A 12461-nucleotide genomic window follows, 5' to 3' on the forward strand; every position below is an offset into this window, starting at 1 on the left:
ATAAGCACGGGCAGCTTTGCAACTTTAATTAGGAAAATAAAAGGGTTAATATATTTTTAGTATTTAAATTTTATTCTAATGTTTAATTAGGTACGGTGCCTAACTAGTTTGCTTTTTTCAATTAAGTACCTATAATTTTTTTTACTAGAGTACATGTATCAAATATTCATTGTGTCAAATGATGCCTTTTTAGTATGGTACTAAATTAAAGGTTAAATCCAAACTCATGTACCATATTGGGACAAAAAAAACCTCAGGTACCAAATAAACATTAAAGGCAAAAGCAGGTACCAAATGTTATATTAACCCAAAAGAAAATCAACTTACAGAAAATGTTTTGTAGGGGTGACAGAACAGTGAAGACGCGTTAGAACCAAACGCCATCTGATGATCAGAGTCGAGTAGAAACCAAGCTAACATAACAAAAAGGCCATCTTTTTTTCATTTCATTTATTTTCCCTGTTCCCTATTTGTCACAAAACAGATACCATCCCTTCCCCAAGAACCTAAAATATGGCGGATGCAGCTCCACCCAGTAAATCAAGAGACCTCGATAAGCTGCTCCTCCGACCGGGAAACCTCGTTGGCCCAACCTTCGACCCTGGCGTTCAGGTATCATTCTTTCTTTCTCTTTTTCTCTCTGTGCCATTTTTACGAACGGCTTATTTGCAATCTTTAAATTTTTGGGTGTTTTTCTTTTAAGTTTTCATTTTCGAGGGTTTTGGGTATTTTCAGTTACGGGATGATTTACAAGAATATGCGAGAGTTTTGGTGGTGGGAGCTGGAGGATTGGGATGTGAGCTGCTTAAGGATTTGGCTCTCTCGGGGTTTAAAAATCTTGAGGTCATCGACATGGATCGGATTGAAGTCACCAATCTCAACCGTCAATTCCTCTTCAGGTTTTTTTGCTTTGGTGTTTAATTGTTGATTGAATTTACTGCCATGGTGAAATCTTTTGTTGTTATTAGATTGATTGTCTAACTACAACCGGAGAATAACTAGTTCTTGTTGTTATAATTTTGGTTTTTCTAAATATATTTAAGCTCGGAAGTCTTTGGTTCAATCTTAGGGTAGGAGAGGATTTTTTATTATCTCATAGCAATATTCTGGTGATGTTTTTACATTTATCAAAATAAAAACTGAGCACAAAAAGATGCATGATTCTATTTTGAAATGATTAGAGATGTAATTGGTTATTTATATTCATAGCAGCTAGTTTTTGCCATCTTTATAGTTGCTTTACGACCTCTGTCATTTGTTTGGTGGCTCTGCAGTTTGGGTGTCTACTTTGTGTCTGCTATTTAATCTGTATTTGGAACTGCAAAACTTGAAGTTTGTGTAATTTTGGGTGTTAATACTTGTAGGCTGGAAGATGTTGGTAAGCCAAAGGCTGAGGTTGCAGCAAAGCGTGTTATGGAAAGAGTTAGTGGCGTGAACATTGTGCCCCATTTTTGCCGAATTGAGGATAAAGACATTGAATTTTATAACGACTTCAATATCATTGCCCTCGGTCTTGATTCCATTGAGGCTCGGAGCTATATTAATGCTGTGGCTTGTAGTTTCCTTGGTGTGTGCTTTTAACCTATTACAAGCTGACTCTATCCACTTGAAATTTGCTTTTTATAGCTACTATATTTGGCCTATGTCATTTTAAAATCATAATTTCTGCATTTTAGAATTCTTGGAATATATCTTAAATTTATGGATAGCAAATAAGTTCATCATCACGGTGCAATGGTAGCATGAAAGGATAATAGCTTATACATAACCTTATGACATATGCTCCCTATGCTTGTATGATGAGATGTGAAAAGCATGAGAGCTAAGTACGGCAGCATGTTTCTCAACATGGTTGAGTTGTTTGAGATATTTTTAATCGCTTAATACTGGGTGTTGTATACGTGAATTTGATAATCTGTTGTAAAAAGATGACAAGAAGCTGTTGTCTAGGTTCTTCATCATGTAATAATGATAGTACATACGGGTAATATATCATACTTAGCCATAAGGCATATGCTCCCTATGCTTACATGATGAGATGTGAGAAGCATGAGGCCACAGAACTATGGCGTGTCTCAACATGTTTGAGTCTCTTGATTTTTTAATCCGTTAATACCTGTTGTCGAAGGAGGAGTGAGTTTGATAATTTGGAGTTCTAAGATGATTAGAAGCAGGTGTCTGGTATGACCTATTTTTCTTTTTTTGTATCATGAATGCTAAATAGATATCTTTTTTATCATCTACATCTCTTTCCTTTAATGTACTGGACATTTATTTGTCATAATGACTGTCTCTGTTGAACTCGGCTAATCCTTTAATGTGCCTATTTGTTTTTCTGTTATTTAAGAGTATGATTCTGATGACAATCCACGTGAAGAAACAATGAAGCCTATGGTAGATGGTGGGACTGAAGGTTTCAAGGGCCATGCTAGGGTGATTGTGCCAGGGGTTACGCCATGCTTTGAGTGTACAATCTGGCTATTTCCGCCTCAAGTGAAGTTTCCTCTATGTACCTTAGCAGAAACCCCTAGAAATGCAGCTCATTGTATTGAATATGCTCACTTAATTAAATGGGATGAGGTAATAATTCATCTTGTTTCTGCTTTATTAAATAGATGACATATCAGTTGAATCTGATGTTTCATGACAGTTCTGTTCTCCCAACCTTACAGGTTCACAGTGGACAGGCTTTTGATCCAGATAATCCAGATCATATGAAGTGGGTCTACGATGAGGTTGATTATATGTATCCTTTTAGCATAGTTTCCCTTCAAATTGATTTTACTTTTTTGATTCATTCACTAATACATCTATTTATCTCAGGCTGTCAAGAGAGCTGAACTTTTCGGCATTCCAGGAGTTACTTATTCTCTTACTCAGGTATTCTGGGATTTGTGATTTACATATTCTTGATCTCTGTACTGCTACTTCTGGTGTTATTAACTATTCCTGAAGAAAATTGCTTATATTTTAAGTTGTCCAATGTATCAATTTGGTTTCTTACGTTTTTTTCTTTGCTACTTTTCGAGATCTCTTACTCCTCAACTATTTATAAAGCAAATGGCATTCTCATGCCAGATTTAAAGTTTTAATTTTAATCTGTTAAAGGATAAATCGTTACAATTTTGAGTGTCTTCTCTTTATTACTCACAGGGTGTTGTAAAAAACATCATACCAGCCATTGCTTCCACCAATGCAATTATATCTGCTGCATGTACTTTGGAAACCTTGAAGATTGCATCAGGATGCAGTAAAACTCTATCAAACTATCTTACGTACGTATAATTCTCTCACACTTTGGTGATTATATTATTGCAACTTGTATGTGGTGGCAACATTTGAAGACTTTGACGTATATTCCCATTCAGAAATGTTTATTTCATTAGTTATTTTCCGTCTATTGCACAGTCTTGGCTACTTTAGGGAGGGAGGATAGTCTCCCTGACACCATGCAAAAAAAAAAAGAGTTGATTTTCTATTGTGATAAATTAATCGTCACCTCACATTATACAAATGAAATTCATAAGCAAGCTCGATACTTGCAGTTGGATGAAAAATTATTGTTTTAATATCTTGTCTGGATTTTAGATAAATGATATCCACTGTCAAAACTGCTTTGTGTAGGTATAATGGTGTTGAAGGTCTTCATACAAAAGTGACCGAATTTGTGAAGGACAAGGACTGTCTCGTCTGTGGTCCGGGTGTCCTCATCGAGCTGGATACTGCAGTTACCCTAAAAAAGGTTTTTAGCTTTTTGAAATTAATGAAGCTGATTGCTTTGGTAAAAATTTTAGTATGTGACTTTCATTCATGTCCCTCCTCCCCCCCCCCCTTTTTTTATGGAAGCAGTTCATTGATATGCTAGAGGAGGATCCTAAGGTGCTGATGACAAAGGCCTCGATCACATATCACGGAAAGAATCTATACATGCAGGCTCCTCCTGTTTTGGAAGAGATGACCCGATCAAATCTGGAGTTACCCCTATATGATCTCATGGATAAAACCCCCAAAGACGTCCTCCATGCAACTGGTACGATTAACAAGGATGACAAAAAGTCGTCTGGTTTAAGAAAATTACGAGTTGTTTTCAAAGGAATAGATGGGGTTACAGATATGGATATGGCTGGTGGTGCATGATCCTCGCAATATAAAATCATACTGATACTGTTAGACAAAATTTTCAATCATCTCTGCAGTATTTATGGAAGAATATATGTTGAGATCCAGTTACTATTACATTTTGAACTTTAAGATGCCAATTGCTTTCAATGGTATAACTTGAAGGTTCAAGTCTTCATCTAATTTCAATTTGCCTCCCTCTTCTCTGATGATGATGATTACTACTACTATTATGAAGTTAGAAATGGACGTACATAATTTTGAAATGAATAATTTAATTAGCGGACTGTAAGAGGAGCTAAATTGGTGGGTCATGAGAAATAGCATAAATCGGGTATATTAAAAGTAAGATTATATTTTATCTTTTTTACTAAAAAATTAAGTGAATCAATTTCTGTGTTAGATCAAAGAGTAAGTTAATTTTTTTAGTTGTTAGAAATTTCATTTATATTGTTACAAATTGATATAATTAACGAAATAATTAGATCACGTTTGCCTCATATTGAGGCATAAGAATAAATTTTAACAATAAAAAAGATAAATTTTTAATAAAATGATTACTTTATTTTTTTTCAAATAGAGGCAAAATGTAATTAGACTTTGAATACAAAAATTTTTATGATAATTTTACCAGGAATACTTTCGGAACAAAATAGTCTATAATCTCTACTTTCTATGCTCACAATTAAGATACTTCCCTTTTTTATGTCTCATTAGGTCAAAAGATTGTTTGTACGATAGTTAGACTTTAATGGATAATGGCTCCCCGATTATTCTTTTAGGGACTGCTGCCTGGAAATGATTCCTTCTTTAAAAGCAAAAAACAAAGATAGGAATGCAATATATACCATATTCCTTACCCCCAAGATAAGAGACAGAAAAGTAACAACAATTTTCCAATTCAAATAAAAAAGGCTGAATGTCAAGCTTGTATTGAATGTAAAATAAATCAAAATGCAAACAACACAAAATAAAACGCTTTTCCTACAGAGTTGTTTATGACAACATGAAATATTGTGAGGAAACAAAAGGAGGGTTATATTTATATGGCATGCCATCCAAATTGCAACTTCTTTGGCACAAATAAAGAAATAAGCAATGCAGGACGCAGAGACAACACGCAACCGAACATCACTTGCATTGAACCCTTCCCATTGTGAAAATGTTAAGCTGTCACCACCAATCGGCGGATGCTTATGCCATATGCATCAGTGATCCCTCTGAAAACACAACAATATCATGATTATAAGTACTTCGCATAATCTCAAATCCATTTCCATGATTCATTTTGCATATATATATCATCAATTCATACAGTCCCATCAACCTTAGACCTATACAAGGACTAGACCATCTGTCCATGCCATTCCATTTTCAAAAAGGTTTGGACAAAAATATCGAGTTCAAGAATGGATTAAAACAATAAATAACGCCCATTACAAAACAAGGTAGGCATTGGGCATAGCATACTATTATAAATTTTCAAGAGATTATTTTGATAGATCTAAGAACAAATTATACTATTTAAAAGGGATCAATTTAGGCAAAACAATTTGCCCCAAACTATTGACGGGTCTAATCCCCCTCCTGTTTTTGTTTTTTTTTTAAACTATGGGCATATTTAATACATGTAACAGCTTCCAAAAGCTACTGTTCTTCGACAAGTTAAAGAATTCTCCAATGTTTCTAAAGGAATATCGGAAGGTTATGTTTTTGGTGCTAGATCAGATTATTAACTATTAGAAGCAATGAGTTGATATAATTTTCATTCAGAGAAAAGTTCAAGATACCTGCGGGTGAGAAGCTTCTAGTTTGTCAGGCATGATACGAGAAGGATAAGATGGGGCCTCTGGATTTAAACCACGTACAAATTCTACGTTGTTAGTAAGATTCTGAGCAATAACATTATCTTGCACACCCTTTCCCTTAAATAAAATATTTGAGGTACTGCCTGTGCCACCAGAAGCAGGTACAGAGGCTCCAGATCTTTTTGATGAAATATCTAGGCGCTCAATCATTTTTGCAACCCCAGCAGTCATCTCACGCTGCACTCCCTTGCTGAGCTCCTTAACAGAGTTATTACGAGCAAGAAGCTTCTCTTTGAGACCTTTGGTACCTTTAGAAATTGTTTCCTTGTATCTGTTGCAATACATCCATGCCTTAAGCAAGAAGTAGATCAGTCTAAAAATCCTGAACGGAAACATAAATACCTGGCTGAAGCAGTGGACCATTTAGATTTTATAGACTCTGAGAAAGAGACTGTTTCAGATGAGCTTGTTCGATGTGGAGTATCCAGTTGTGGCTGACTGAAAAAATCAGAATAATTCAAGATGTCAACCATTACATAAAAAGTACTACAATAATAACAATTACCGATAAAAACAGAAAACTTCAGAGAAACACAATTTATAGGTGCAGAAAAGTATACCATACGAGTACTATTATAGTTGTAATAAAATTTTGATAGGCAACATCTAAAGCCATGTCAGAAGATCTCTAGTGAATGCAAAATATACACTAGACACATTCTTTGATGGAAGCAAATTTTAAGGATGATCTTCCAATAGAAGATGTTACAAAAAGCAAGTTTCTAACAAGTTAGGGCAGTTATGTAAATAAGAACCTTGGTTTAACAGCTTTATCTCCACTTGCAGTAGAACTAGAGACCATATTAACAGACGGGGTGACAGGTGACAGAGGGCTAATATTAACTGATGGTATGCCTGAAGCCAGTGAATCACACTGGGGTAACCCATGACTCAAGTTTTGGCATTCATCTGGTGAATTTGGATATATGTGCAGTGTGCCTGGCATGTTTTCAGGAGAGGTAGAAAAAAGAAGTCGAGAAGGGCCAAGTCCAGAAGATCTTTGTCTTTCCCTTCTACGAATATAACGAGCTCTGCTCGCAGCAAGTGCTAGATGCTGCAAAATGCGTTCATCAAAGTCTGAATCATCTGAATGAAATGTATCCTGTGACCACAAGCACATTACATTAGTAAAAAAAAATCCCGATTGAGCAGAATACTAAGCGTAAATACAGACAAGAAACTTCAAAAGAACCAAATAAATCACCTCCTCAACACCAATACTGTCATGGAAATTATGCAAATCTGTGGCCACAGCAGATGTGTTCCTTGACCTGCAGTGCCTTTCAATTCTGACAGCATCTAGAAGGTCTTGGCTGCAAAGGTGAATGATATATAACCAAACTCACTGATTAGCTGGATGGTTTCTGCTTATCAGCATCAGACTAAAAAGGATGCATGTATGAACAGAATCAGAGAAGAGGGAGGGAAATAAACATGTTATACACCTGGCAGGATCTTTCAGGACAAATGACTGCCAACATATTGGACACTCTTTGCTTCTTTGAGACCTAGTGGAAAAACAAGTTCAATTAGGACTGATATCATTAAAGAACTCATAACTATAACCTCATTGCATCCCAAAGAAAAACTATGTAAGAAACTCTGTTCCCTAGGAAAAAGTATAAGTTATAAGTTAGAAAGATGCCCACCATTCAAGAATGCACTGAAGGTGATATTCGTGTCTGCAACTAGTAACCTAAAACAAGAAAAAAAGAGTTCAGAAGCTTGACCCTTCAAACAACCAACTAGAGGCTGCAAAAGAAAAGATAGAAGGCATATAATATAGGTCTATAACAAGAAATGAGTAAAACTCAACATAATGCAACAGCAGGGAATACATTATGAAAGCAAGTAGCAATACTAGTACCTTGTTGGCATTTATATTTACAATAGTAGAATTAATAGAAAAGCATTCCTCCTTAAAAATAGGAGTGATTAAATAATGTTATAAAAAATTACTGAAATCCAGTCAATCAGAACTGAATCAGTTAAATTTATCTATATTCTATGTGTGTTTTCAGGCATATTATCTACCGAAGTGAGAAAACACATAAAGAATCCAAGCATCAAGCCGTCAAAATATCATGTTCATAAGACGAATGTCCTTCAACAGCACTAAACAGATTGCTAAAATTATATACGAAGCCTCGGGACTAGCGCAAAATTAAGAGTAGACTTCAAAGCTCATTGAGCTAATAATAAATTGAATCCAACAGTAAATAAGTAAGCGATCAGCCATCACTATTTATCTTAAAACTTAGAGAGTAATAAACTGATCACAAAAATCATATAGTAAAATAATCAATTAACAATCGCAATGTTAAACGCACGCCATAAATCATAACGTTTCACAAAATTCTCTACTTATATGGTCAATTTATGTTGATCATTCTGTTTTTTAACCAGATTGTGTTTTAACTACAACAAAAGATTTTATCACTATGCACTAATTCCAATGCCAATTAAACAGTGACACAAAGAACTAAAGTCAACCTAAACTGTGATCTACCTACTCGATCATCACTAAAAAAAAAAAAAAAACAAAGTTCAAGGAACAGCTGAATCAAATTTTTTTCAAAGGCATTAAAAGAGGAGAAAAGAGTAATGATTCATACAGTGGTAGGGTCTTGTACAGTGAAAGGCTCGAGACATATACAGCAGCCGTCTTCGACACCGTCGTCAAGTACTCCTCCGATAGAAGACGCCGGCGACGAACATGAAGCTGCCGTTAACGCAATCGGCTTCTCGAACAAAGAACAAGCAGTAGCAGCAGAAGGTGAAGGAGAGGAATTGAAATCAGCCATTGAAAGCAAACGTGTTTAGCAGAGCAAAGAAGAGATTAGGAGTTGTGAAGAAGAAAGCAACCCTAATAAAAAAGCAGCGTTCGGGTTTGAAAAGAAAGTAAAAAAATACGGAAAGAATATCTTTTAAACAAATAATTATGAGAATAAAAAAAATAAAAGAGCTGAAAAAGAGGCAAAAGGCAGAAAACCCAGGCGAGGGAAAAAGATAATCCGATTCAGACGGTTTGCTTTTGATGGAATCAATAAATAATTTATTATCTCAAAAAAAAAAATCAAATCAATAATTTAATTGTGATTTATTATAAAATTATAAAAAGCAATAACGTAGTAAAAGTAGTGAGAAAACAAGAGATAAATATCTATTTAAAATAAGTATTTTTACTTAAAGGAAGTCTAAATAATATAGAATTTTAATTCTAATTAGCATTAGAATTCCTCAGAAATTTTATCCTAATTATTATTTGAATTTTTTAGATTTAAAGTTAAATTTTAATTGAAACTCTTAGAAGGAAAATAGAGTAAATACGGCTTGGTTATTAAGATTTGTAAATGTAAATAGCCATTTTTTCATTAAATGATATATTTGGTTAAAATATATTGAGTAAATTAATTTTTTAAAAAGTAATTTAATTTCTATTAAAATAAATAATTAATCATAATAATTAATATTTTCGTCAATTCCAAATAATTTTAATTGATTAATAAATTAAGCTTTTATTTTTTATATATTTTTTAATTTAGTATTAATTAACATTACCTGAAAATGTATAAAAATATTCAATATAATTTTTTTAAAAAGAGTATATAAAATTTTAGCTTCAAATATATATAAATAGATAAAATAGGTAAATTTTGAGTGTTAAATTTATTATTATTATTTTTATAAAAAATAAGTTTAATCAATATTAAAATTGAAAGGAGAGAAGGGAGCTTTTTACCTATATATTTAATTATATTTTGACATGTTTTTATTCTATTTCATAAATTTAATGCTGATATTTAAATATTTTGATTTGTTATCAATTAAATATAGAGAGAGATTTGCAATGAATAATTGAAATTCTCAAAGTAAAAATAGAGTAGGTTAGTTTTTTAATAATTTTATTATAGGTTTTGATCATATTTGTTCTTTTTAATATAAAGTCTAGAACTAATTATAACTTATTCTCAATCCATAAATAGAAGGATAATACATTTTAGCACATTCGAACCCACATCCTCCTTCATTGGCGATAATGTTCATACAATTGAGTTAAGGATGGTTTCTGCTTATCAGCATCAGACTAAAAAGGATGCATGTATGAACAGAATCAGAGAAGAGGAGGAAATAAACATGTTATACACCTGGCAGGATCTTTCAGGACAAATGACTGCCAACATATTGGACACTCTTTGCTTCTTTGAGACCTAGTGGAAAAACAAGTTCAATTAGGACTGATATCATTAAAGAACTCATAACTATAACCTCATTGCATCCCAAAGAAAAACTATGTAAGAAACTCTGTTCCCTAGGAAAAAGTATAAGTTATAAGTTAGAAAGATGCCCACCATTCAAGAATGCACTGAAGGTGATATTCGTGTCTGCAACTAGTAACCTAAAACAAGAAAAAAAAGAGTTCAGAAGCTTGACCCTTCAAACAACCAACTAGAGGCTGCAAAAGAAAAAGATAGAAGGCATATAATATAGGTCTATAACAAGAAATGAGTAAAACTCAACATAATGCAACAGCAGGGAATACATTATGAAAGCAAGTAGCAATACTAGTACCTTGTTGGCATTTATATTTACAATAGTAGAATTAATAGAAAAGCATTCCTCCTTAAAAATAGGAGTGATTAAATAATGTTATAAAAAATTACTGAAATCCAGTCAATCAGAACTGAATCAGTTAAATTTATCTATATTCTATGTGTGTTTTCAGGCATATTATCTACCGAAGTGAGAAAACACATAAAGAATCCAAGCATCAAGCCGTCAAAATATCATGTTCATAAGACGAATGTCCTTCAACAGCACTAAACAGATTGCTAAAATTATATACGAAGCCTCGGGACTAGCGCAAAATTAAGAGTAGACTTCAAAGCTCATTGAGCTAATAATAAATTGAATCCAACAGTAAATAAGTAAGCGATCAGCCATCACTATTTATCTTAAAACTTAGAGAGTAATAAACTGATCACAAAAATCATATAGTAAAATAATCAATTAACAATCGCAATGTTAAACGCACGCCATAAATCATAACGTTTCACAAAATTCTCTACTTATATGGTCAATTTATGTTGATCATTCTGTTTTTTAACCAGATTGTGTTTTAACTACAACAAAAGATTTTATCACTATGCACTAATTCCAATGCCAATTAAACAGTGACACAAAGAACTAAAGTCAACCTAAACTGTGATCTACCTACTCGATCATCACTAAAAAAAAAAAAAAAACAAAGTTCAAGGAACAGCTGAATCAAATTTTTTTCAAAGGCATTAAAAGAGGAGAAAAGAGTAATGATTCATACAGTGGTAGGGTCTTGTACAGTGAAAGGCTCGAGACATATACAGCAGCCGTCTTCGACACCGTCGTCAAGTACTCCTCCGATAGAAGACGCCGGCGACGAACATGAAGCTGCCGTTAACGCAATCGGCTTCTCGAACAAAGAACAAGCAGTAGCAGCAGAAGGTGAAGGAGAGGAATTGAAATCAGCCATTGAAAGCAAACGTGTTTAGCAGAGCAAAGAAGAGATTAGGAGTTGTGAAGAAGAAAGCAACCCTAATAAAAAAGCAGCGTTCGGGTTTGAAAAGAAAGTAAAAAATACGGAAAGAATATCTTTTAAACAAATAATTATGAGAATAAAAAAATAAAAGAGCTGAAAAAGAGGCAAAAGGCAGAAAACCCAGGCGAGGGAAAAAGATAATCCGATTCAGACGGTTTGCTTTTGATGGAATCAATAAATAATTTATTATCTCAAAAAAAAATCAAATCAATAATTTAATTGTGATTTATTATAAAATTATAAAAAGCAATAACGTAGTAAAAGTAGTGAGAAAACAAGAGATAAATATCTATTTAAAATAAGTATTTTTACTTAAAGGAAGTCTAAATAATATAGAATTTTAATTCTAATTAGCATTAGAATTCCTCAGAAATTTTATCCTAATTATTATTTGAATTTTTTAGATTTAAAGTTAAATTTTAATTGAAACTCTTAGAAGGAAAATAGAGTAAATACGGCTTGGTTATTAAGATTTGTAAATGTAAATAGCCATTTTTTCATTAAATGATATATTTGGTTAAAATATATTGAGTAAATTAATTTTTTAAAAAGTAATTTAATTTCTATTAAAATAAATAATTAATCATAATAATTAATATTTTCGTCAATTCCAAATAATTTTAATTGATTAATAAATTAAGCTTTTATTTTTTATATATTTTTTAATTTAGTATTAATTAACATTACCTGAAAAATGTATAAAAATATTCAATATAATTTTTTTTAAAAGAGTATATAAAATTTTAGCTTCAAATATATATAAATAGATAAAATAGGTAAATTTTGAGTGTTAAATTTATTATTATTATTTTTATAAAAAATAAGTTTAATCAATATTAAAATTGAAAGGGAGAGAAGGGAGCTTTTACCTATATATTTAATTATATTTTGACATGTTT

General features: G+C 32.7%; 3 protein-coding genes across 4 annotated transcripts; 1 reads left to right on the forward strand and 2 right to left on the reverse strand.

Annotated features, from left to right (window-relative positions):
• The first annotated feature begins 286 nt into the window (after window positions 1–286).
• Window positions 287–4302, forward strand: LOC108454051 (NEDD8-activating enzyme E1 catalytic subunit). 2 transcript variants are annotated; one of them, XM_053018799.1, is made up of 9 exons: window positions 287–612; window positions 736–899; window positions 1365–1567; window positions 2348–2580; window positions 2673–2735; window positions 2824–2880; window positions 3154–3275; window positions 3625–3742; window positions 3847–4302. In XM_053018799.1, exons 1-9 carry the CDS (start codon window positions 514–516, stop codon window positions 4135–4137), a joined length of 1350 nt encoding a protein of 449 aa, XP_052874759.1. In that variant the 5' UTR covers window positions 287–513; the 3' UTR covers window positions 4138–4302. The 2 variants fall into 2 exon arrangements, with proteins under 2 accessions (XP_052874759.1, XP_052874760.1); XM_053018800.1 differs by having other exon boundaries at window positions 288–612; window positions 3850–4302.
• A 717-nt stretch (window positions 4303–5019) lies between these two features.
• On the reverse strand, window positions 5020–9065 carry LOC108454590 (E3 ubiquitin-protein ligase RHF1A). The gene is made up of 8 exons (XM_017753095.2): window positions 8603–9065; window positions 7637–7683; window positions 7433–7495; window positions 7192–7300; window positions 6743–7089; window positions 6330–6425; window positions 5910–6258; window positions 5020–5339 (listed from the first exon to the last, which is right to left on the reverse strand). Exons 1-8 carry the CDS (start codon window positions 8789–8791, stop codon window positions 5328–5330), a joined length of 1212 nt encoding a protein of 403 aa, XP_017608584.1. The 5' UTR covers window positions 8792–9065; the 3' UTR covers window positions 5020–5327.
• Window positions 9066–10101: 1036 nt separating this feature from the next.
• On the reverse strand, window positions 10102–11613 carry LOC128280488 (E3 ubiquitin-protein ligase RHF1A-like). Its single transcript, XM_053018658.1, has 3 exons — window positions 11308–11613; window positions 10340–10386; window positions 10102–10198 (listed from the first exon to the last, which is right to left on the reverse strand). Exons 1-3 carry the CDS (start codon window positions 11494–11496, stop codon window positions 10102–10104), a joined length of 333 nt encoding a protein of 110 aa, XP_052874618.1. The 5' UTR covers window positions 11497–11613.
• Between the last annotated feature and the right edge of the window lie 848 nt (window positions 11614–12461).

This window comes from Gossypium arboreum, chromosome 9, assembly GCF_025698485.1.
Source record: "Gossypium arboreum isolate Shixiya-1 chromosome 9, ASM2569848v2, whole genome shotgun sequence".
Lineage (NCBI taxonomy): Eukaryota > Viridiplantae > Streptophyta > Magnoliopsida > Malvales > Malvaceae > Gossypium > Gossypium arboreum.